The 26,407-nt window shown below is 35.3% G+C and overlaps 1 protein-coding gene across 12 annotated transcripts in view; it reads left to right on the top strand.

Annotated features, from left to right (window-relative positions):
• CACNA2D1 (calcium voltage-gated channel auxiliary subunit alpha2delta 1) overlaps positions 1–26,407 on the top strand; it is a 368,603-nt gene that overhangs the window by 147,100 nt on the left and 195,096 nt on the right. For all 12 annotated transcript variants that reach the window (XM_069035534.1, XM_069035542.1, XM_069035561.1 and 9 more), the window contains exon 4: positions 23,956–24,015. In XM_069035534.1, coding sequence (XP_068891635.1) covers positions 23,956–24,015 — 60 coding nt within the window. The remainder of the gene's footprint in view (positions 1–23,955; positions 24,016–26,407) is intronic.

Consider the following 26,407-nt stretch of genomic DNA (forward strand, 5'->3'; position numbering starts at 1 on the left):
TATGTAATAAGTCACCTTTGGAAGAAGCATTTTTTTTACTTTTTTTTTTACTTTTTTACTGCCTCACTGCCAGTTCTCTTATGAACTGAGAGTAAAATGCTCATGCAGGCTGGAGAATTGAGCTATTGAATCCCTCTTTCCTCATAGCATGGTATTATCCCATCTCCCAGAAAACATTTTGCAGACTACTAAATTTTCAAAATCCTAGGCAAATGTAAGCCTTGGGACATAGAAGAGAGGTTTCTTTGATGAAACAATAGGGGAGAGTGGTTGTCTTTTGAAATGCCACAAAGTTTGGATGCATCAAGGGAGCAGTTTCCCCTCAGCTCTACTGACCTGGATTTGTTAGAGCTTTACAAGAAACCTATGTGTAAGACAAGCACAACAATTGCATTCATTTTCTTATATTGAAAAAAAAGTGAAACATGTAAAAAGATTAGTTATCATTGCCAGTAAGATCTGTCTAATCTCATACAAAAAAACCCAGCCATGTACCTGAAAGGTGATATAAATATTTTCTTATTGCTTAGTATTTTACTAATATATTGATATATATTAATATATCACCCAACTGTTTTATGTAACGGAACAGTTCTATTGAATTAGAAGAGATGCGTACTCAGGATAATATTTGCAAGGAAATTTTCTTCATTCCCTTTTAAAAATCGTTGCTTTGAAAGAAAGAAGCTTGTTAAAGATGTGTATCTTTAGAAATGGTCCAGTGCCTGTTTCCCTTTGGTGTATATTTGGAGCCATACTCAGATATGCAACGTGTGCCTATTCATTGTGATATTGAAATGAATTGAAGAAATTACCTCAAATAAATTACAAATACAAATTCTACAGAAAATTGAAGGAATTTGACCATAAAATTTTAATTGAGATAAGCAGCTGTCACATCTGTTCCTACAATGGATCATGTATGTCTGGTCACAGACATACTCTGGAAACCTCTATCTGAAAACTTCTGATTTTTCTTCTGATTATTCAAATTTTCATGTATCAAACTTATCTTAATTTTGTTTTTAAGAGGAAGATATAGCCATATTAAAACTTACTAGTAAATCTGCATTTGCTCCTTCTAAAGTGTTAGATTTTTGATAGTGTATGTAACTAAACTATTTAAAGGGTCCAGAATCAAATAATCTTAATTCAATAGAATGGGATATTTTGAGAATGAGGGCAAGAATAAAGTGATCTCCTAAAATGCTGTTATGGAAGGCATCATAGAAGGTGCACGCACACAAAGTGGCAATCTTGCTTTTCTTGAATTTGGAAAAAAATCCTGGTGTTTATTGAAATGCAAATTCTTTCATTTTCTCTATTCAAAAATTTTCACAGAAAAAGGAAAAGGACCAATAAATAAAATTTCCAGTAAAAGAAGCTGTGGTTAGAAATTGGGAAAAATAATTGTAAGATGAAGGATGGTCAACAGGAACAGGTTGCCCAGACATATTTTCAAATCTCCGTACTGGAGGTAAAACAAAAAAACAACTGGGTATAAACCCAAGCCATATGATCTAACGCTGAAGTGACCCTGCTTTGAATGAGCACTATTTTGTGATTCCTGAAATCAATCTGAAAATGTCTGAGTGTAATGTGCCTCTCTGCTTACCAAAAAGATTATTGTATTAAAACAAAGAGATTAGCACCTTCAGAAGAAATTATTCTAACTCCTGAAAAGGAACCATTATCTCCTATGCAGGAAAAGATGTCAAAACACATAGACAGGAGTAAGAAAATAAATAAATGTTATTGTTATCATAATAGGCCTTGGCTTTACAGAATTAAGCACAAGGTAGACTGCAACTTTCTTAGGTGTCAGTTGAAGACAAGAATGGGGAAGGATAAAGTCTATAGATTGCATGAACAGAGAAGATACGATGTGTTGACAATTAATCAATAGTTATATTAGACCTTAAAAACAACAAAGGAAATGTTCAGAGGATGACTCACTTTAGTGAAAGAAAGTGACAAATGGTCTCAGCTTAATGGCTAATATCAAACATTGTTAGGGAAAGTAAATTCTGAAGGCTCAGGTCAATATTACCTCTTAGACTCACTAAGCAGAAAATACACAATCAAAGTGGAAAATACACAATCAAACTTAAACTGTCAGAAGAACTCAAATCTCTCAAAATACAGACAATTCACAAAAGAATGCAAGAGCAAACTAGATAGAGATCTTTGTTACTGGACAAAAGCACCTGAAAGGGAGGAGGGCACTGAATGCAGTGTACAACATTAGGAATAGTAGCAGTGCACCAGTAGTGTATTACGGTTACAAGCGGAGTAACATTCGTGCCATGTGAAGCGACCACTTTTGTGAAACGTCCTTCTCACTGGAATACCAAGAATTTTGTTGCCTTCGTTGAAATGAAACAAAATTTTCACTTCACTTCTCTTCCTCTGACAGGTGCTATTAGCTTATTCTGTTTTTTTTTGAGAAATAGTTCAGGGTCAATTGTATTTCTAGATGTATAGGTTTGTAGTAGAAAAACACATAATAAAGCATGTGTAATGCAAATTTGCTTTGATTTAAGATGCTCTTTTTTACTGAAACTGTTCTTATAAGTATGTTGGGAGTGGAGAAACACAGAAATAAACCACGTTGTCACTAGCAAAAAAAGACCCCACACTTGGCTTTATTCCTAACTGGAATTTTTACAGGATATTTCTCTTTGAATCGGAGCTGTACCAGCCACTGTAGAGTGCACTGGGTCACAGCAGGGATAGGTTCATTAGTTCCAGCATCTTTGCTTTGAGCTGTTAGGAACAAGAAAACAAAAGCCAATCTGTTTGTTTGCTATTTCATATTCATGTACTTTCTCCTTTTTAATTCCTTGACTGACAGACTGAGTGTACATTGTCCGATGTCTTCACATCAAGCCCGTGACCTCAATTCACCTATCTTTCACTTCCATCATGTCAGCTGAGCCTTTTGTGGATGTCCATTATTCACACACGATATTGTTTTATGATGAATTACGCTCTTGGGAATTTTAGGACATCTTAATCCCAGTCTGACAGAACTCTCTGCGATAAACAATTGACAGGTCCCTATGCTAAATGCGAGTACATCAGAGGATGTGGATTTTTGACAGCTTTTACCAGATAAAAAGAAACGGGAGAGCATGCCTTCAGCAGTGTTGAGCAGCTTCCATCTCTCATTTTCATTGAATGCTTTTCTACCAAAAGATTGCATGCAGCAGGGGAGGGAGATTCATTATGATTTTTAACCTTAGTTGTTTCCCTGACAAACAAAATATTTCATTAAAAAAAAAACAATTATGGGGAATTTATTATAATTTAATCTCACATTAAATCTGTCCTCTTTTTCCATCCATGCATGCTAAGAAAAGAGAACTTTGTTTCAGAAAACCCAGTAGCATTTAAATGTGCATTTCCAGTGACAGCCACATGCGCCTCTGTGCTGCCTGGCATTTAAAGCAAGGTGAATTCCTGGTGCTCGTCAAGCTGTGCAGGGGTGGAGCATAAAGCAGGTGATGGACTCTTTGCCTTCTTGTGCTGACAGCCTTGGCCTGGCTGAAATTGCAGTGTATAGGGAGCTGACAACTTGCTGCCAATTACTTTCTTGTGGAAGGGACTGGAATGAGCGGAGGCAAACCCTTATTCACAATGTCTGTGCTCTGCCAGGCAGCATTAGAGGGGTGATAAAATGCAGTCTTGGTGATATTTCCACCTTTCACACTTCACTGGAGTTTGCCAGGTGTTTTTTGCACTTGTTATAGCCCTGAGATGACTATCGAGACTTGACAAGTACCACAGGTCTATTCCCATGGGTCTCTGAGTTATAGGGCTGGCAGGTACCCCAGGGGATTCAGCTGCAGGATTTTTTGTATTTGTTGTTTCTGGAAAAAAGAATTGTGTGCCTTGTGTTTGCTGGAGATCCAGGAGTCATCCCTTAACAGTTGGCAAGCTCAAACTGAGCACACGCTTAGTCTAGAAAATTGCAGAATTTGGAAAACCTAATAGATAAAATGTCAAAATGCTCTGAGAACAGATATAACAGGAAAAACCCTTTCCTTTTTTTTTTTCCTTTTTTTTTTCCTTTTTTCCCCCCAGTGTTCCAGTGTGTCAGGTAGCTGGAGGAGAAAATAAACTAATATAATTAATTGCTTGTTCTGTAGGATAGCTGCTTCAGATCATCCTTTTAAGTCAATTGGAAGCAAATGTCATTATTGCTGCCAGAGTGTATCCTTAAGCTGTTCTTAGCCACACCTGAAAGCACTAAAACTTTAGACACATGTGTTCTTCCTGTGGAAACTGGTGAAGAATGTCTCTTCTGATTTCATATAAACTGGGGTGAATGGAAGTTCATGTTTATTTCTATTGCACATGCCAGAGGGAAAAAAGCTCTGATTTAGCTGTATTACACTGAAGGGTGTAGAAGCATCCATGTGAAATACATTATATTTTTAATCTGGCCAACACACAAACAGCTTTTAGAGGCAGGTGAGTCTTGCTGTCAGATTCATACTTGCCACTTTTTCCTTTTCCTTGCTATAATGCCTATTTGGGCCAATAATTGTACTGTGAATGTAAGGAATTATTTTTTAACAACACTGTTGCCCTTTTCAATAGAATTTTCTCATTCATAAAAATGGATATTTAAAAATTAAAATGAAAACAATAAAATGAACAAACAATAAACTCCAACTAAAAACCAAAAACACAAACAAAAACTCCCACAAAGAATTTTTGAGAAAACTCCTGAGCCCCTTGGATTATAGTTGATATTTAAATGTGAATGTGCAAAATACATCTGAAGTATGTATATAGCATATATAGTATTACTATATAAAAATAATTATTTTGGTGTTTGCTAATAGTTATAAAGCTCACTATGGGTGTTCTTTTAAAGTGTATTAAAATTTCAGTTAAAAGATTCTCGATACATATGCTTGCTAGTCAGGCAGTTGTATTTCTATTAAGTAAATTAGTGGAAATAAATGAAAGATAAAATTATTAAAGCTGATTTTTTTAAAGCTGGAGGCAAAGGTTTAATGTCATATTTCACTATTTCTTGCATAAGATGCATTATCACATTTTAGCTGAGGATGTTGTCAAACCTTGCAGAAGAAGCAAATTCCCATCTTCTGAACTGTCAGACAGTGTTTTAATTAAGCTACAAAGCAACTCTGTTCCAAATAAAAACATGTTTGCTGGCTCTTCTCCCATTTGAGATCTAAGGCTCCAACTGACAATGTAAAGCAAGGATGTTGCCACGTTCTGTATGATTTGGCTTTGTAGGTTAGACAATTGCAGGTGACAATTTCTGTGTGTATGTGTGAGAGAGTCAGAAAATAATTTGAATAGTAAATGAGAATGGGTTCAAGAAGAGCTTTGTTTTCAGGATGCCCTTACTTAATTAGGAAGCTAAGTAAGAGTAGTTATATTGGGAATAGTACAACAGAAGCATTCCTTTATTTCTTTGAAATAATAATCAGATAACTTGCAACTCATTTAAAAATGTGGCTCATATTTCAGAAAGGGATTTTCATTACTAGATTAAGTAATAGATTCATAGATTAATTTTCATAATAGATTTGAAAAATTGAAGAGAGAAATAGAACTGAAAAGTTTTGGAACTATGTGCTATTTGCAGAACTCTATACATGGCACTGTGCAAGAATGTGAAAATGTGTCTTAATGTGCATTTGGAAACTGGTCTTTTGGAGGCTCAAACACTACTTTAAAAATTACAGGCAAAAATAAGAAGAAAACAAATTGATGATATGTTTTCAGTCAGGGTAACCCAAGGTCAGAAATGTTTCTGTGATAATTATTTTAAATTTGAAACTAGATCATAGAATAATACTAATAATATTAATAATACTAATTAGGTGTTACTTGCATTTATTATGTTCTATATTATTATAGATCTTTGCCTAAAAACTGTTGAAGACAAAAAGAACTTCAGCTCCAAATGTGTGAATATCCATTGTAAGACCTATTTGGCACAAAAGGGGAGTATACACTAGTGCAATTAATGAGTTACAGGGGATGATTTTTAATTTTTAGTTATTGCCTCCTACATTCTGAGGCACACAGATCTCCCATGGCAAGCACTGCTGCATTAATGTACCCTTTTCTGCTACCCCTCCAGCCTTCCCCATGACATCTGAGCGAAGTCTGACCTTACCCTTGTATTGTAAGGTGGCATTTAAGTCTTCGCTTCATAATTAAAGGAGAGTGATTAATAATCATAATGAGATTAATTTTAATTTTCAGTTCTGAAAAGTCACATTATATGGTTAAGAAGACATAATTTAGGTTTTATTAATTTAACTGCAATTTCAAAGCACAAACCTTTATTGGTAGCATAAGATCAAAGCAACAGAAACTTAGAGGCCTCTATGTAAGCACTTTTCACTGCAGAAAAAAAAAAGCCTTACAAAAACTCATTGTCTCTCCAAAATGAACAAAGAAACAAAAAGACAGCTTCAAGACAAAAAAAGTAGATGCCTTAATAAAAAAGAGGTTTCAAATGTGTTTGGGTTTCAAGTCCTAGCTTTTAATTAGCTTGTATGTTTTTTTCATACTAAATTATTTAGAGGTTGTTTTATATTTCGTATCAATTTAAGTGGAGACAGAATTAAATAGAGCATATATAATGAGATTTAAATAGCTGAAGAAAATCAATTCAGCTCAGTTGGTGCTATTAGCTAGGCTACACTTCAAGATGTGCTCTAATATTGTGTTTGAACACTTATTCTTTAGGGATTCCTATTCTGTTCTGGTATCCAAAGGCTTTGGCTACATAAAAAGTTTGCTTTGTGTTGCTACATGCCAATTCTGCAGTGATTGCTGTGGTGGCTGCACAGAAATGGGTCCCCTGACTCATAATGAGGCTGAGCACACATGCTGTAGGAACAGATAATAGGTTTCTTTATAACACAGAATGGTTTTGTTAACAAACACTAATAAGGAGTATTTCTAATATGCATAAAAGTACTTACTTGTTTGTAAAGCAATACTAGATCTTATAAAGCTGTTTTAAGCACCAAATCTGGGTACTTTGGAGAGTTGTTAAGCTCTCAACCCTAGAAATATTAGCATACATATATTGTCTGAGATAGAAATGGCATTGTATACACATGAACACATATGGTTTATCGAGTCTTTGTGACAGACATTAAGTCCTTGTATGTTGTGGGATGATAGAGTTCTAAATGCAGAATATGAAATTATAGTTGACAAGGGAATAAAACTGAATAATAACAGTGTAAATGAGATGACACTGAGACCTCCATGTACCTTGTCTCTCACTCTAAGTTGCTAGATGCTGTGGATTTATCCCTAAAAGTCTAATACAGTATCTTGCATAGAAGATCAGAGAAATTATTCTGTTTGAAAATCTGTTCCTTTTTTCCTGGCCATAAATTGGGCTGCTTCGTCTCAGGCAAAAGAGAAGACAGTGTTGCAGGAGGATAATACAGAGCAATTAATTTTGATCATAATTATATAGAGGAATAGTTTTGTAGGGGATAAATTTCTGGGGTCTCTTCTGCCACAGACCTTCTTAGGTCGGAATCTTAAATTATGTTTCATTGAACATCAGATCTGGGCTCATCTCATTTTTTTTAAGGTATTAAGAAATGTTTACATCCCTCTTTAAAACCATGGAGATTCCGCTTAGGCCAGATTTTTGGTAAAGAGTATGTTTGGATCAGAATTAAACTGTCTGTGGATGCCATATAGTTCTAATAAATCCCACAGAGTTTTGAAAGCTACCTGGATCTCTAGGGCAGGTAGGGCATGACTGTCTTGTGCTGCAGCTTCTCAGATTTGCCTTCTATCCCCCTCACAGATAGTCTGCCTAGGAATTGCACCAGTAACATACTTCGCTTAGGATTCATGGTATCATCTGAGCAGTGCTATTTGCATAAATTAAAGACCAAAACAAAGAAAGCAGCTCATGAACAACAACAACAGCAAAACCCAAACAAGCCTAGTTCTGTTTAATAAGCTGCTCCTGACTGAGCAGATTTTGGTACAAGTTGTGGATTCCAAATCTGACAACTTGGTTGTTCAAAAATAAGGAAGAACAGTATTTTTATGACACTGGCAAATGTGCTATACCTAGAAACTGTGTATCTGAAAAACAAACATTTCAAGTATTTTTAGGAAGCATAACCTCCTATTCCAAACTGGAATATGTTTTCTGAGACTTTTTACTAGTTTTATAGTAAGAGAGGGAGGGTGATCCTAAAACATATATTGACAATTCAAGTGTATATTGAAATTCAGTTCTTAGCCCACTGCAAATGTTGCTGCTCAAGGAAAGCATAAATAGTTCTTTGTATGTAAAACCAAGTGCATAAATAGCTCTCTAATACAAATTCCTTTCTGGTTGCACATGAAATACATGAGATGATTCCTCAGAAGTCCTTCCACTGAAATGAGCTTGATTATTGTGAAACTTTATATAACCTTGGAAAACATGTGGTTTAACAAGGCTTTTATTTACATGATGAGAAGTAAAATCATTGTTTGGTGTATTCACTATTCTGCATTGACAGGAACTGTTAGGAAGCCTTCTGCAAACATTGCAAGGTATTGCCCAAAGTGGGAGGAAAGTGTTCCTCTAACTTCTAATTAAAAAATCTACTGAACTAGCTTTGCTCGTACTTGACAAAAAAATAGACACAACTGTGTGGGGGAAATACTGGTGCAAATAATAGAAGAGGCAAGGAGGGCTTTAAGAAGAAATTTTTATTCAACACTAAAACCCCATTTTCTCAGATTTCTCATAAAATGTCTCCTCCTTTATATTGTTCAAAGTTTAAAGGAATTCTAAATTCAGATGTTAGAAGGGTATTTGTTTTGTTTTGTTAATTTCTTTTTTTTTCTCTGCAAGTAAGGCATCAAAAAGTTTGCTATAACTAGAATGAGCAGTTTTACCATTTTGACAACCATAGCTATAATGACTGCAGTCAGCTCAGCTTGGAATACTCCATCACTTTATACACAAATATGTATAAGCCTTTCTAGTAAGAGTAGGCTAAAAACTATGCACAAATGCAAGAAAATCACGAAAGACAATGACTAGTGATTCAGGGAGAAAAGAGATATTACTCTTAGAATATCATGATCTCTTGAAGGCAGGAATTCAGTAGGATCAATTTAAGTAGTCTTCAAATTTCTTGACTTTAGATAAGGTGAGGTTTTTTGCTTGGATTTTTTTTTAAGTTAGATTTTTTTTAGGTTTTTTTTTAATTTGTAAGTTTTACTTTTGAAGTTTTAATTGACCCTTTTTTGTCTCCTTTATGTTTTGTTGAGACTAAAAGCACAAGAATTAAAAATTGTGCAAACTAATAAACTATTTAATCATCTGAGCAGTTCAACAGCTAAAAATCTCCAAACACCAAACCCCATTATGCTACTGTAAAAGAGCATAATCTGTCTGGATTATACACTCTGGCCCAAAATGATACATCAAACTATTTATATAGTAAATTTTTGTTCTTTTTGGTTTTTTTTGTTAGTTAGTATCTATATTTTTATGTGAAGAAGCACTTGGAGAAAGATACATGTACTTTACATATACATTTCAGAAAATGAGTGTATGTTTTATGATGCATTTCTTACTTTATTATGTAAATAAAATATAAAAATGTTTTCCACAAACTCAGCAGAACATAAGTAGTATAATTCAGTGCTACATTCTGCAGTTTATTGAGCATACAGTACCTGTAAAACTCCAGCACAGAGAGTGCAAGTAAATCTCCTTTCCACACTACTTTTACACTACACAGAACATCAGTGACTTTGTTTCAAGTTAAATTGCTAATTAATTGCTGTGATCTTTCCAGAAACTGAGTAATGTGAGCATCCTCTTTAGTTTTTGTTGGCTGACAAGATACTTGGTGGATTGAGATCCACAGCAGCTTTGCATTTAAGTAGCTTCTCTTTGAATTGTAGTTATTAAAAAAAACAGGAGCTGGCAGAAGTTTCTTTTGCCACTTTCTTCTTTTTTACCTTTCTGGGCGCTCCAGAAGGTGGCTGCCAGCTTTCCCGTGGAGAGTTTGTGTCAGAGGACCAGTGACTTTGTTACTACCACCCCCAGCTGAGTTAACAAGGATGGGATGGGTGGAATCCAGAAGCTGGGAAGTGTTTACTGTATTGCCCCATGGCATCACATATCTACCTGTGCCTGCAAATATTTCCAGCTCCAAAGAGAATTTTTTTTTTTTTTTTTAAGTAAAATCCATATCCCTCAAACTTATCCTATGATCTTGGTAAGCTTGTGATTTTAAAAACTCTGAAGTTTTGTTAGAATTTTTTTCTTCGTGATGTTGTTTTTAGGTTTGGGGTTTTTTTGGGGGGGCTTGGCTTTGGTTTTGGACTTTTTTTTATTTACCCCATACATTATTAGCTGGGTTATATATCTGAGGGGTTTTTTTCAGTTTTTTGTGCTTTTTCTTCTTTTTTTTCCTTTTTTTTCTTTTCTGTGGAGTAAGAAGTTTAGTAACACAGATAAAAATAAGTCCAAGATCTAAGGTTTGGAGAAAGGTATTGCTAAAGGTGATACTTGGCAAGTGACCAATGATGGAACGAAAAACTTCTTGAAAATGCAGTTTACAGCTTTAATTTATTAAATAAAGTTAATTTTCCTTATTTTTCATCTTCTCTTTAACCTGGCACAACTGAGCCATGTAACTGGTCAGCCAACAAGGAGTGTCAAGCAGTCTGGTTTTGTAAAGCAGAGCTCTAAGTACTGATATTTTCCTCAGGCAGTATGGTGAAAGGGATTCCTGCTGTCACTTCTCACCTGAGTCTCCAAGTTTCTGCACTGTAACCATTCCTTACACCCTTTGTTCAACTTTGCTAAAACCACCTGACCACAGGATACAGGTGAAGACTTCACTGTAGGGTTGAACTTATCTGTGATTTAATATAATAAGGCTTTAAGGTCAGGTTTTATATGCTTGAAACTTCTGTTGTTCTGCAAGTGAATGCATTTTGCTGTCATTTGTGTCATTTGCCATACTGATCAATGATGAGTCAAAAGTCTTTTTCCGATGCAACGTGAAGCTGCACTTTTAGTCTTTATTAATGCAGTGTACTCATCAAAATCTATAGATTTGAAAGATACACTGAAATCTATAGTTGGTTTCATGTAGAAGTGTAAGATGATTTTTTTCCTTGGCATTGAGTCACTTTTCAGCTCAGATAGTAGAGGTTCAGCATTTCAATGCTGCCAGTGACCTAAATGAGGGCACAAAGTGTCTGACTTCTCAAATCTTAGTGTTTCATGTGACAGGGAAGTGCCCAGAAGAATCTGCCTTTCCACTTACAAAACTTATCTGTTTTCCAGATATATAGCCCAAATATATCTGGAAAAGCTTGAGAATATAGCCCAAATGCAATTCTATGAAATCCTACAAGAGCATCCTGCAATGTTTAAAAAACTCTAAACCTTGAGCAATCTGCCAGTCCCTTGAGTATCAGCTCAGTATCTTTAGTTCAGATTGATTTCTGAAAATCATCTCTGCTCTCCAACGTGACAGTTTAACAGGACTGTGGAAGAAATTCTTCTTGGGCAGAGTTTTTAAGTGCAACTCAGATACTCAGATCAGGTGCAGTCAGCTGCATTATACTGATTTAGGTGCATCAAACACCCAGGCTGGCAAGGTACTGCCAGATTTTGCTTTACTTCTACTGTGACATTCTTGATATGTGTTTTTTGTTTGTCTTTTTTTTTTTTTTTCTTTAATAATTATAGCTTAGCTGTTTCTTATTTCTTTGTGTTATTCACAGTTTTATTCTGATGATGATTTTCAGTAAGTAGCTGTAGCTGGAATTAAAGAAAACACACTTTTTAGAGGATGCTAAGTTTGTTGGCATGGTACAGTATATTACCTTTATATAAAAGAAGCATGCAAGACTGAAAAATAAAATAACACCAGATGTAGAAGTGACATGAGGAAGATGCTTAGACAGTTTTGAGATGGGATAATGCTTCTTGATTGTGTTCTTTGAGCTAGAAGGTGGAAATTAGATTTTCATACAGAGAAAAGTGTGAGACATCCTAATTAAACACCTTTTGGTGGAAGTCATCATACATAAACCCAAACCTCTTGTAGTAGTTCTCAAATGTCACCTGTGAGGGTAACACTAAAAACAATTTTAATTGTTTTTTTGGTTTGTTTTTTTTTCCCTTTTTGTAAAACTTGGAAGGAAATTATTGTTTAAATGTTGATTCAAATATGTACATTAGTCATTAAGACAGACAGCCCAATACTTTTCTTAAGCATAGTTTTAGGTGATGTACATAATCATAGAAAAAGGAGGAAAATAACTGAAAGAAAAATACTATGAATTCACCCATATGGACTTTGGTGTTACTAGGACCTAACATAATGTTTTGTGTGACTTTGGTCACATTATGTCACCCTTCTGCTTTACTTTCCTGTATGCATTAAATACAATTAACAATATTTACTTCACAATGTGTGTGAAAAGTTATTAAATACGTCTGTAGCTGTGAAAATATGCATTAGTTTTAAAGGTGGAGGTTTTAAGATGAAAAATAGTATTTTTTCACGTATAATTCCACTTTAAGGTCTTACGGTGCAGAAATATGATTAATGGTTAATGGTGTACCTTAAACAGGTTGTATTTTCTCTATAATCACAAGAATGCCCTGAAAGAGACTGTTCTGCCTGGAACAAAGAGGTTATAAATTGTCCAATATATGACATGTGCATGACAAAAGATGCAGAAGAGAAATCATGACCAACAAAATGCATGTAAATTTAGAACGTACCATTTTCAGCATTCTCACCTTATATTTTTGTCTACTTTTAATTTTAAGGTGTTTTTACATTGCAGTCTGAAAGAATGTTCTATTGGAGGGTAGTAACTAGTAAATCCCATGTAGTCCTTTATAGAGAAGGACCTGAATTGTTTTTAAAAACTTCACTTGGCTACACTTGAACACTAAAACTTGAGCCTGCCCAGTAGAGAGGGAATGTTGGAAGCACAACACTTCTTTTAAAATGTATTTGGGAAAGTTTAGAAGCAACATGTTATTACACTCTATGTGATAAGAAAGAAATGAAGGGGCTTTGTGTGTCCTGTTACCCTGGTCACAGCCAGGCATAGCAGCAGGGCTGGGTTCCCAGCATTGCTGTCGTGGCTGACACAAGGTCTCTGGGGAAAAAAAAAAAATCCTTGTTACTCTTTGCCAAGGGAAGGTCATTTCTCAGTTTTCTGCAGGACTCACAGTTAAACACTTTTTAAATTTCTTTTGACTAGAATTACTTCCATTAGGGAAATATTGCCTGAAAATAGCATGCAGTATTAATGTATCATTTGTTTCTGCTGTTGCCAACAGTAACATATTTCCTTGGCTCTTACCCCGATGATCAGCTCTTACTGCTGATGAGATCAAGTTGATTGTTCAGCAGCTATAGCCCACCACCTGCTCTATCTTTTTGCCTGACATGCAAAGCTGCTGAGACACTATCTTGCCTTGTTAAAGCTAGATTTTTTATTCAGCTATAGTTTTAAACAAATATATATATATATATTTAGGAGGTGGATTCATTTTTTAACAGACTTTTAATAAGTCAAATCAGTCATTCTATTTTATACAGCTGAGAACTGAGATGAGCATGATGATATTTTTCTAAAATTCACACTTTGGTTCCACCATTCAAGCTCTACATTTTATTATTAATAAAATTGCATCATAGGCCCATTTCTGGAAATGCTGCTGGAGACTTCAGTGCTGTCTTGATTTTATTATAAATCATTAACTACTTGGAATTTATCATTATAGTTTAGGTTATTAATATGTCTTAATGGAATAAAATGTTTCTGTCCTATTCTGCAGAGGAAGAGATGATAAATGAGCTCTGTTCACTCCTGTTATTTCTGGAAAATCTGGATTTTGCTCTTCTTTCTATAAATACCCATCCAAATCTGAGAGAGCTTAATGCTGTTTCTGGTGACATGGCCAAAAGAGATATTTGCTTATCAATTCAGCAGAGATTTTAAATCTCCAGCTTTATGATCTTCTTTGGGAATTACAACAGCATTACATCTAAACATCTTTTGTAGCACACAAAGTGTGAATAAATCTAGAACTCACTAAATTTCTCTATATTTAGTTTTCCTAGCTAGCTGAACTCCACTTTTGTGATTTTAGCAGAAGCTATAATTTTAAACCAAAATACTGCAAACAGTGTTTTGAATATTCAATATATATTTAATAGTGTTGAGTTGTATTGACAGTAAAATGGTAATATTTGATATATTGTTACTCAACTCATATGAAAATTTAGCATTCTGTGAAATTTTTTGTTCTGTTTGATTATATGATGAGACAAGATGCAACTGCTGATGCATCCCCTATTCAGTTGAAGGTAACTGACTTCAGTGTTTTTCTTGCATAAGTGATGCCAGTCTGTATCAATGTTTTCTTCTCCTTGTACTTTTCAAGGAGGTATTTATTTGATTTGTTCTTTTTTTCCTACTTTTCCCTTTAAAATAAGGCATCTGCATGTGCATATTTCTGTTATGTCTGTTCCCATTTGGATATTACTCAGATTTCAATGAATCTGCTAACATGTATAAATTGGTGGGCTGTATTTCGTGGTTTTTTTTTCTTTTTGTTTTTTTGAAGTGGATACTTACTGAGGGGGTATTAAAGGAGTTGTAAAGCAAGCTGAACTGCATCAAGTTAATTTTTTTCAAGTCAGAGGAAAATTAAATTACCTTTTTGACATTTTAGAACACCTTTTTTGAATTGAGTTAATTTTGATATTTCTAGAAATAAATTTATGCCATTCTGGTTTCTCCTTGAGTTGATAGAAAATATGTGAAAAAACCAGAGTAGCAAGGCATGCCTACTCAATATACATGTCATTTTCTAATCATGCCTGTGAAGTTACTAGCTCAGCTGTCAAGCTCAGAAGAGTTTCCTAAGGCAGGCAGTGAGCTGGAGCTGGTGGTGTTATGCAATTTGAGATTTGTTGGAGCAGTTGGCAGTTTCAGTCTAATGGTTTCAGTGTGTGTCCTTCACTTGGAGCCTGTTTAAAAATATAACACTAATGTGATTTACATTTAAGGAATATGAATTATTAGAGTGAAAATGTAATATGCTGTAAGGGGTTTAAACCTCTGCAAATGAGAAGGATAAATTATGTCTTAAGTGATCTTTCCTATTTTTATACACCACTCTAGTAAGATTTCACTGCTAGATGTCAAGATGCATTTGGCAGATTATCTTACTCTTCTAATAGTTTTTTCTTCTTGCCTTATCTACAGTGCTATTGTACTCCGTTGTCTACTGAAACATTTTTGGCAGTATCAAGCTGTCATAATATTGCCCAGATTCTCAAATCTCCTGCTTGCACACATCCTAGAAATATACTCCGGCTTGAGAACTGAACTTCTTTCCTCCCTCCCTCTCCCCATAAATGTGGAAATTCTGCTTCTCTACCTTCTGATACAGATTTACTACATTCCTTTTCGCTGTTTAATAATAGTTGAACATAATTAATTTCTACACTCATGCTGCACCATATTAAGCATGTAAGATTTTTCACACAAATAATATTTCATGCGTCATGGATGGGACTCAGTGTTCCAGTCACAGAAGACAATTTTATGCTCCCTGCATTCTTCATTGGGGCTGTATTTGATCTGTTCTGTTCTCTGGAGTCCTCCAGCAATGCCTTTGGACCTGTGGTTCATTTTTCCCTTTGACTGCTCATGTAAGGTTTCTTCTCATCTGGTACCAATGGTCTTACTAGTTCTAGTTAGGATTATGGACATTAGAGACAAAGCTGAGGTGAAACTAGTAAGTTTTCAGAGAGTATAAACTAGTACTTGACATCATCCCTCCTGCAACTTTTGCAGGCTGTGCACTCACCTAAGTACATATCGAGCTATACCACTTTTCCAGAACTTTAAATATATGGGGTTTAGCTTATTTATTTATTTACTTATTTAGTTATTTATTCTCCAGTGATGAATTTCAGCTGCGTATGTAGTTCCAGCTCCATGAGATTTCTTTTCAGGTTGGAAACAAAAAGTGTTTGACAGTATCTGTACGTTTGACTACCTCTGAAGGATTTTAGATTCTTTCTAAAACTTCACTGAGAATTGTAATATAGTATAATATATTTGAAAGACTCTTTCACCACTCTTTTAGGACTTGAAGTACTGCCACAATGCCACTTTTTCCTTCTCTTTTTGTTAACTTGCTAGTGTTAGGGAATTCTTAAATACATTAAAAGAAAAGAACAAATAGAAGAGAAGAGCTATTTCTAGTTCATGTTTTAGAGGAGGGCTGCTTTTATGTAATGGAGAAGTGTTACTGTGAAAAATGTGCTTTGGGTTTTGTCCTTTTTTACTTTTCTTATATGACACTTTTGTCAGTGACAGGTGATTGCACATGATGCTTTAGATGTCAAAAGCACATGTGGGATGCATTTATTTAGGGCATCCTTATTTCAGTTTTGCCTACTAAAATAAATGTGATTCGTTATGTCAGAAAGAATAAACTTCACCTGAAATATTGTAATCTCAAGTACTCTAGTTCAGATTTGATTTCCCATTGATTCCTGATCTTATTTAGACCCACTGGTCTAAATAAAGCTTGATATGCTTTGGAACTAGAAAACCATGAGAAGTGTAAAAGTTCTCTGAAGAGAATCAGTCTTACTTTTCCTTGTTTCATTCAAGTAAACAATAGGAATAAAGGTTGTATTGAATCATAAAGAATGATTTTATCTATAGCTATAAACAGATACTGAAATCCTTTAAAGCCCTGTATTCTAAATATGTAGAGGGTAATAATAATTTTTTCCATTAGGTTTCTTTGTAGCCAACATGACAACCTTGTTTTGGATATAAGATCATCTTGTTAGAAAAACTGATTAGAAGGTCTGAAATAGAGTGACTTTTCATATGAATAAAGCAAAAATGGCTTGAAACGCATTAGAAAAGCAGACAAACTGTTGAAAGTAATTTTCTGCTTACTGTTTAATTAAAGTTGAGTTTTGTAATCTAAAGCTGAATTAAAAAAAAAAAAAGGCATTTTAGTTTGCTGTTTATAAAGTGGAAGACAAAGATTGAGGTGTTACTTTGAACTCTTGTCAGAATGTAATGACATTAGCTTTTTGAAAAATTGTGCTAATTCCTGATTGTCTTAAATTATATATATGTTTAGGCCATTAATTTTATATGAAGTGTGCTTTTTAAGTATCACAATGTCAGCAGACCCCCTAGGATACCCTTTTTCCATATGAATATGACTCAAATGCTGCCTTAGATGACAAAAGTGAAATTGTCCCCAGAGAGTAGCTGAGGAGTACAACATAGAAATTCTGTATAGAATATAGGAGAGCAGTTATAAACACAGTCTTTCTGTGACCTTATATGCTTCAGATACCCTCATTAACAGAGCACAGATCACACTACCATCATGTGGAACAGCAGATGTCAGAGTAAAGAGAAGCTGTGACTCTGCCGTGTAAATACCTAAAATATAACCAAGCTGCAGATCAGCAAAAAACAAAAACCTATATTTGGTCACTAGATATATTATAAAAAATCTTAAAAATATGTTTAAAATTCTGGTTACACTTATGCTGAAGATGATGGCATTTCCATAATGGAATACAGCAAAGCTTAGGTAAAAGAGTCCTTATTTGACATAGGGAAATATGAATTATGATGGAAACTTTTGTGCTTCAGTGATAGCAATCACAATATTTTTAAAAGCAAACAAATTTACATGAAAGAGGAAATATTAAAACTTGACATTAAAATTTAACTCAGCAAAATTAGGCATGTCTTTGGTTCAATCTAAGACATTGTTTTATGGTTAGGACTGTCTTATCCATACTGACATGCCTCAGCTTCATAAATCTAGATAGAGCTTTTGAGGTGATAATTATTAACATTGTCCACTTGTAAGGAAGATCATATAAGAAATATCTTCATAAATAACATGTAAAAGGGTAGTCAGCCCCTATTAACTCCTCCTGTGCCCCACTGGAAATATGGAAATTAGACAAAAAAATAAATCCAGATATATTTTTATGAGGGTTATGGGCTTGCTATCATTATCACATCTATACTCACTTTTGGGTTACTGACCTTCCAGTTTACAGTTGTTTGTTGAGCTCAACACTCTCTGTGTGAGAAACTGGGTGACCTTTTTATACAATAGGATACAATTATTGAATAGGGCAATTCATGGGTATTTGGATAATTCATTACCAAGAATTCCTGTGAAAATATAACATATGCTATGCATGTAAAGACACTAGAATCAATGTAGAAGAGAATAGTTCTAATTTGGTTTAATATAGAATGTAACAGCTTACTGAGATGACAATGTAATCCTTTAGACTTTGTAAGTCTGTATTAAACCTGTAGTGAAATAATAATAACAGTCTTGCACTGTCACTTCAGATACCATATCTGAGTCTTACAAAATCTCTTCCTCATCTTGTAATTAATATCCAATTCATAATCAATTATGGAAGAGAACTATTTGTATTTCAGACACATATATGAAAACTATGTATTAAATCACTTTTACACATATTCCTTGTGGCTTTTGTGCTGCTCATGCAAGAACAGTTTTGGATATTTGGATTATATTTTGCAATCAGGACTTGAAAATCATTGTGTATTCTATGTTGTTCTTTCTAAGCTCGATATTGATACATTTTCCATGGGTATTTTTTTTCTTAAAATAACCTACAAAATACATGGATTTTGTGATTTAGAAAGTTTGTGAGGATACTGATATCTATTAACTCTAAGATTACTCATTTTATAATAGTTTAATATATCAAGAAGTAGTTGAATATAATTTTCAAATAAAATACTTAAAGGGGAGTGGGAAGCAGAAAAAAATATTTATTTCATTGTACTGAATATAATTTTAATTGGGCCATTTGCTGACAGAATCCTGTGCTGGCTAGGAAGAGATAAAAATATGACATATACGTAAAAAAAAACCTGAAGGCTGGAAGATGAATAGGCCTTCTAGGGAATTGATCTTTACAGATCAGATAAAGATTCTTGCAGTCTGTTCTGCATCAAAGGCTGCCTTTCATAGACAATAACGTGAACTTGGAAACTGGGGACAAGACCTTCGAAAATGGAGGGTTTTGAGATTGACAAGTAGCTGGGCTTTGGACCTTTTTGTGTTGTCGTTTTTCTTTTCTATTATTTGTGTGTGTGTTTGTATGTGTATAATCTTTTATGATCCCTTTAAAAGTTAAGGAAAGGTTCATAGGCTGGTGGAGTGAATTAACGCTTGCACCTTATCTAACTTTTCAATGGCTGTTTTCCTTTAAAGATAACCTTTCTCTTTGATAGATATAAGGAAACCTAGTGGAAGTTACCTCTTGACTTCTTACAAATTTTGATTAAAAGTACTTATTTGTGGGTAGTCACTGTTTTTCAAGGGATAATTATATTTTATTGATGAAGTAAGTATTCTGGAAATTCCTGAAGATAATCAGGCCTCATCGTACAAAAAAAAAAAAAAAAAAAAAAAAAAAAAAAAAAAAAAAAAAAAAAAAGAGCAGTTTTCATTAATAATTAAAAAAAGTTTAAATTAAAAAAAAATAATAAAGAGATAGAAGTAATTGCTTAATCTAGGAAAATTTACTAAACAAATTGCATGCTTAATCAAAGTGTTTCCAAGCACCTTAAATTTGACATTAGCTACTGTGTCAATCTCACTGGATAAATCTGGCATCAGCTCTTTTGATCCCTTACTTAGAAACACAGTCTCACAGCTGTCGGGTATTACTGAGTCCCCTCTGGCTCTGTGGCTCACATGCACGAGCACACAGACGCAGGGATGGCTTCAGTAACAAGGAGCTGAGAAGGGTCCACTTGCTTAGAGTTCCACAGAAAGCAGTTTATTGCTACAGCTTGTGAAGGGTTCTAGAGGCAAATGACCCCGAGCAGGTGACAGCTCAGGCTTAAGCACAGGGAAGTTGCTAGCACCAGGAGCCAACCAGGGAAGCAGAACTGGGGTACGTTACCATAACCAAACAAGGCATCCTGGAGAGGCTCCTTTCCCTCACCATAACCACTAGGGCTTTGGCACCAGAGACTGTCTTACCAAGAGCTCTCTCTGTCTCTTGTACCACAGGTCAATCGGCCACCACAGTTGGGCATCCTCCAAACAAATAGATGCTGCAGCATTCTGTTAGCCTTTGCAGCCCTCTTTCCCTGGTCCCTATTTCTCAATTTATTTACTACTTCAAAGTAAATGTGTTCTCCAGCAGACTGTATGAAGTAGGGTTCCTTAAATATATTGAAGTAAGCCATAACATTTCTGTTACATTAGTTTTTTTTCCCTTTTTAGTGTTCTGTTTTTCATACTCTGTTTCCAAAAAGATGATGTTAAATAGAGCTTCAATCAAGGCATGAAAACATCTCACAGCTTTCATCTACACAGTACACAATACAGAGGCATGGAGGAAGAAATTATTAAAAGCTAATATACAGGAATATTGTTTTAAACCATTTCTTCTTATTTTCTTACACATGAAAGTTTGAATCTTAGGATTTTAGTATTTGTAGGAGAAATCTGTAGGGAGCTGCAGTGGGTCATGGTGTTAAAGAAGCTGTTGCCTTATTAAACTTTCATTGTAATGAGAAGGAAAATGGGAAGCGCCAGGTGTCAGCCGGCTGTTGTGCAGCTTCTCTGTCGGCATTCTCCAGAGACTCTTCCATCAAAACGGGGAAGGCCAGACCTGACATTTGCATACCTCAAAAGGAAGCAGGCATGATTTCTTTGAGATATGAAAAATTAGTCTCTCCTTGTGTCACAGTAAAAGGCACAGGTAACTTGAGTTTGCTTAACTGTATGGCTATTTTTGACCAAGGAGTGTTGACATAGGGTGTTAGGAAGTACATTATAAATATACATTCCAAATATACATTCCAGCTAAAGTATTAGATACATTGCAGATAAAATTTTTAAGAATTGATGAAATAACTGTAACAAAAAAAAAAAAAAATAGTGAGTTTTGGACAGTAGAGCAAAATGCAGAGATTCTTCAGGTTAGCTGTGATGAAGAAATCAAAAAGGTGTCTCAACCTGTTGCTGGAGCCTGCATGCATGGTCCTGTCTTGTTGTCTGTGGATACAAATATGCTGCTAGCAAGAATTTCTCTTGCTTCTTTCCAGTCCCGTGAGATACTTTTCTCTCTCACAGACGATATTAGCAGAGTTCTTTAAGCTATGAACACCTGCGACAGTGCAGTAGAAAAATATTTTGACAATGGATGTTTTAGGATTTTAGCCAATCACCCCAAGGGGTGGCTGATCCTTTGACCAATTAGACTATGAAGAAAAAAGTCTATAAAAGAGTTGTAAAATAATTAAAGAAATCAGTCTTGCTGCACAATTCCTGCCTGCTTGATCTCTCTTCTCCTCCCTACCACTGAGGGATACCATGACAGTTGTCATATGTACTACCATTATGGTGCTGGGTTTGGTGTTCTAGGAGTCAAGGAGAAGCTGTTTTCTTATTGGGTATTACTGTTTCTAAACAGTTTGCTTGGACTTTCGTATGAGCTTAATTACCTTTGGCAGAGCTCTGTACACGTCCCAAATGACAGCCTCTCATTTTAGAGGCTATTTTAAGGGGTAATGTGTTGTTGATATTGCACGTAAGGTTATTTTAGAAGGTTACTTGGGAAGTTAGGATGGGTTTTAACTGAAGCCTGACTGAAAAATTCTAAAGGAGAATAAGAATACAGTATCTATTTTGTGAGTGATATTCTTTTTTCCCTTCATTTGAGACAAGAGAAAACAACCCTAAACAACTTTTTTTTTTTTTTTTTTAAAATTTTCTTTATGTATTTTAACTTTATAGTGCAGATTAGCTAAGAAATCTACCGGTGGAGCTGGGGAATTTCAAGCATGGCTGCAGTTCTTTCCATGGAAAATTCTTAGTAGTGTTAATGATGAGTATATATTTCTCTCCACAATCCATCTATCAGTTTGTGCATTTGGGTTCTGCTGTCTTTTGTGGTTCTCAGAGTACCTTAAGGCAATAGAGCAGACTGTGAAGGAAATCTGAGGACAGTGTTAACTGCAGCTATTTACACGTGTAGTAAGTGTTATATCTTGCTTTGCTACAATCTGGTGAAACATGACTTAATCAGCTTGAATTTATCAGAGAATAGACAAATTCAGATGTGGAACAGGCTAGATTGAGTGAATAAATTAGATGGACAAAGTTGTTCTAGTATATTATGAAAAAAATGAAAATACTGTAGATGTTTGTCCAGTGCAGTCAGGAGAGAGTTGGACTGTTCTTTTTCCCAATATAATGTATGAAATGATATCGTAGTTTATCTTTGGTTAATGTGGTACTTGGTTACTGTTGAGGTACCTCCAGTGGACAATGCCTGTAGGGTGCTGGTATGTTTTTGTCACCTAAGAATCATTTGAATTGACAATAAAACAATTGAGTGGGGGTACATCTGTGGCAGTAGAGCACACAGTTTTCTTGAGGTTTTTTCTGGTTTTAAAGAATGATTTCAAACCTAAAAATAAGGAAAAGATCTTAAGTTCTCATTTGTGAAATGTATCAATCATCCTGGTAGCTGTTAGAGAGGGGAGAGGGGTTACCCTTGGGATGAGGTAGCACAGGTGGTTGCAATCTGGGACAGGTCTGAGGTGATGTTCTGACAGAACCATGTCTGCAATTCCAGCTTACATGGACTTTCTGGTCATATTCCTTTTGGTTGTTAGCAAGAACTGGCAAGGTGACTCAGCTGAAAATGTGACTTAGACACCAGTTCATTTTGTGTAGGGATTGGTCTGAATATTAAAAGGGTCATCAGACTCATTGTTACACAGTAAGCATTTTCATCCCTACTTATCTGGTGGACATAGTCAGGCTGTGTCTGTTAGAAAGGGACCATGACTCCTGAAAAACAGTTGCTAAAATTTTTATTGGTCTGTAAAATAATTGAGTTCTCAAAGTAAGTCACTCAACAATTAGGACGTGGCTGATTCCACCTGAACTACATTCACATCAGGTAGCTGCTTCTTCCAAATGAGCTGGCTTTAGGGATGGGTGCTTGCCTCTAGGAATGGGGGATCCATATGCAGCTTAGCTGGAGAATGTGCATTACCTTGACAACTTCTACATGGAAAATTGTAATAAACTTCTAAGAATTGCATCCGAACAGCTTTTTTTTCAAAGACTTCAAATTTTGTATGAGGAGGAACACATCATCCAATCTAATGGATGTATCTGTACAAGAGATTGAGTTGAAAGAGCAAATTCCTGTACACTATGCTTTACTTCCTGTTGGGCTAAGTGAAAGGGCTGGATTTTATTCACAGTATTAAATATGGGAGAAATGCCCTTTAGGAACATGCCTGTTACTCTCCAGCTGCTAATTCAATCCATGAGATCTGACTCCAGCTAGTCCCAAATTACTGACTTTTATGCGTCCCTAATAATCACAGGGCTGTCAGTAGTTTCCATAATTGAAGCTAAATGATATAATAGAGAAATAAATGTCTATAACATGGTGCTTTAATATTCTAATATGTACTTGTTATAGGATGGTAGATTAAATTAATTAACATAAGTAAAGGTAGTTTGTGCAAGGAGAATTTTCAGCAGGATGTTGATGGATTTTGAACTTAAGTAGAACTTCTTAAAATATATTGGACTGAAGGTTAAGTTTTCTAATGCATTAGTACTTAAATAATACAGAAAATAGCATTTTTGAAATGAGATGGTTCACCTTTACTCAAATATACATAATTTTCAAATGAATGCAAAAAAGCATAGATATATAAAATTTAGAGAGAGAAAACATGTATACGAGAAAAGTAAAAGAAAAAGACTTTTATATATGAAGAATTAGTAAAGACTAAAATTCATGTCCTCTCTTTGTTCTTCAGCGCCTTGCTAAAGAAGCAGAGAAGTACCAAGCATCACATCAGTGGAGGGATGAGTTTGGGGTAAGCTTCAGTTTTTCTCCTTTTAACCTTCTTTGATTTTTCCTCTTTGAAATGTTAACTGTAGTCTTACAAATGTGTTGTTTATCTACTACAGATGGGGTTACTGACTATGAATAGGCATTTTATTTAATTCAGTAAACAGAGTCTCAGTCAGGGTGTCTAGAGAATAAAGTGAACCTTTCCCTTCAGAAGCTCATAGGGAGCTTCACAGACCCAGGGATGTAGCTCTGAGTTGTACACAAGACATTTGTTTGTTTTGACAGACAGGGAATGATTACAGAGAAGACATCTGAGTGATGGTTGTTATCAGCTAAAAGTGTGCTTATTCCAAACACTGAAACAGAATCATAGAAAAAATTTTTACAAGTTGTCATTTCCTTATGTGAAGGAAAAAAAATAAAAGCAAGAGATAACTTAATAGAGAAGGATTTGGTTATCTGCATGACTTGGGAGTCACAGACTATTTTTTAGAATACCTTTCTGTATTTAAATAACTGTATCTCTTTTTTCAGTATTCTAGTACTGCTGAAAGAGGCTCGAACGGGGTCAAACATTAAAATATCTTCTTTAGTAATTTCAGATTTTACTGAAAAATAAGTGACATGATTTTAAAATGTACAACATTGATTTTTTATTACCAATCTGGCGAAATTAATATTCTGATGCATGATTATAAGCTTCTTAATTTTAGGCTATAGTTCCCTGCTAAGTGTCAAATTTGTTTTATTTATTATGCTTTATTCCATGTTCCTTCAGAAATTAAAGTAGATGGTAATTTTACGTGGTGCTCCTACAAACCTAGACTGTGTTTGCACATCCACGAGAATCACAGTGGCATACAGTTAAATATACAATGGTTTTCTAAGAACTTTGTTGTGTTTTAAACCCAGCTGACAAGTAAGCACTGCACAGTCACCTGCTCACTCCCAGTGAATTGGGATGGGGGAGAGAATTGCAAGAGTAAAAATGAGAAAACTCATGGATTGAGATAAAGACGGTTTGATAAGTAAAACAAAAGTTTCATGCAGAAGCAAAGAAAAACAAGGAATTCTTTCAGCACTTCCCATGGACAGGCAGGTGTTCATGCATTCCCAGGAAAGCAGGGCTCCTTTGCCCTTAATGATGACTTGTGAAGACAAGCACCATAACTCCAAAAGTCCACCCCTTTCCTACTTCTTCCCCCAGCATTATTTGCTGAGCATGGTGCCATATGGTGTGGAATATCCCTTGGATCAGTTGGGGTCTGCTGTGCACCCCCAGCCTCCTCACTGGAGGGGCAGGGTGAGAAGCAGAAAAGGCCTTGGCTGTGCAAAAGTACTGCTTAGCAATAAAAAAAAAACCCACACCAGAATTATCAACATTGTTTCCAGAACAAACCCAAAATATAGCCCATGCTAGCTACAATGAAGAAAATTTATTCTAACTCAGTCTAAACCAGTGCAAATGTTCATTCTGATCCAGTGTTACTCAGGCACTTGGAGATCTGAAAACAGACAAGAAAGCCCCAAGATTAGGCTGTGCAATTCAGATAGGAGTGACTGGCTTTAGGAGTACAGAGAGTCTGGATACAGCCTGAATCCTTTTAAGTGTGCTCTCTGCCCAGGCACAGCTTCTAATACACAGTAAAACACAGAATGCATATTCCATGGAGATGCTATAACAAGAATGCTGCAGCGACCTTTTCTGCTAATCTATCTCTCTTGTGAATAGAAAATAAAAGCTGCAGGCTTGATGGACTCAGTGCAGAACTCTGTGAATACAGACAGAATCTCATTCGAATCATTTTTCTTCTATGGTACATTCTGGCATCATGTCAACACTGCCTCAGCTTTTGTTTCTCTTTTTACCCGTTTTCTCACAGTAGAAGTCAGTCATACCAAAGAGGCTTCAGGTTTTATCTGAATTCATTGCCAAGGATACATCTCAAAATAATTTGGAAATGTGATTTTATATTAATGTTGTGGTTCAGGGAAAGACTATGGTCACTATTGAAAACAGAAAAAAAGAGTGGTTGGATTTATAATAAAGTACCTGCAAACTGGGATTGTACTTTACTGTTTTGAATTTGGATCAGAACAGTGTGCACTATATAATAACCTTGACATTAGGTTATGCAATTAAATTTCAAATAAATGTATTAAGCCTAATATAATTCAATTTGTTCCATTTTTGCCAGAAGTAATCTTTCTTCTCTTCTGGCCCACTTTTTAGAAAATGCCTGCTCAAATTAGTTTGCACACAGATCTTTCTGATAAACTTAATTTTCACTGGAAGATTCATTCTCCTAATGGCTGTGATGGAAAATGGAAGATAGACCGTGAAACTTTCTGCAGTCGAGGGTTCTTAAAGTACTTCTGATAGCATTATGGATGGTCTACATCATGCTGCATGA

This window comes from Aphelocoma coerulescens, chromosome 1A (assembly GCF_041296385.1).
Source record: "Aphelocoma coerulescens isolate FSJ_1873_10779 chromosome 1A, UR_Acoe_1.0, whole genome shotgun sequence".
Taxonomy (NCBI): Eukaryota; Metazoa; Chordata; class Aves; order Passeriformes; family Corvidae; genus Aphelocoma; species Aphelocoma coerulescens.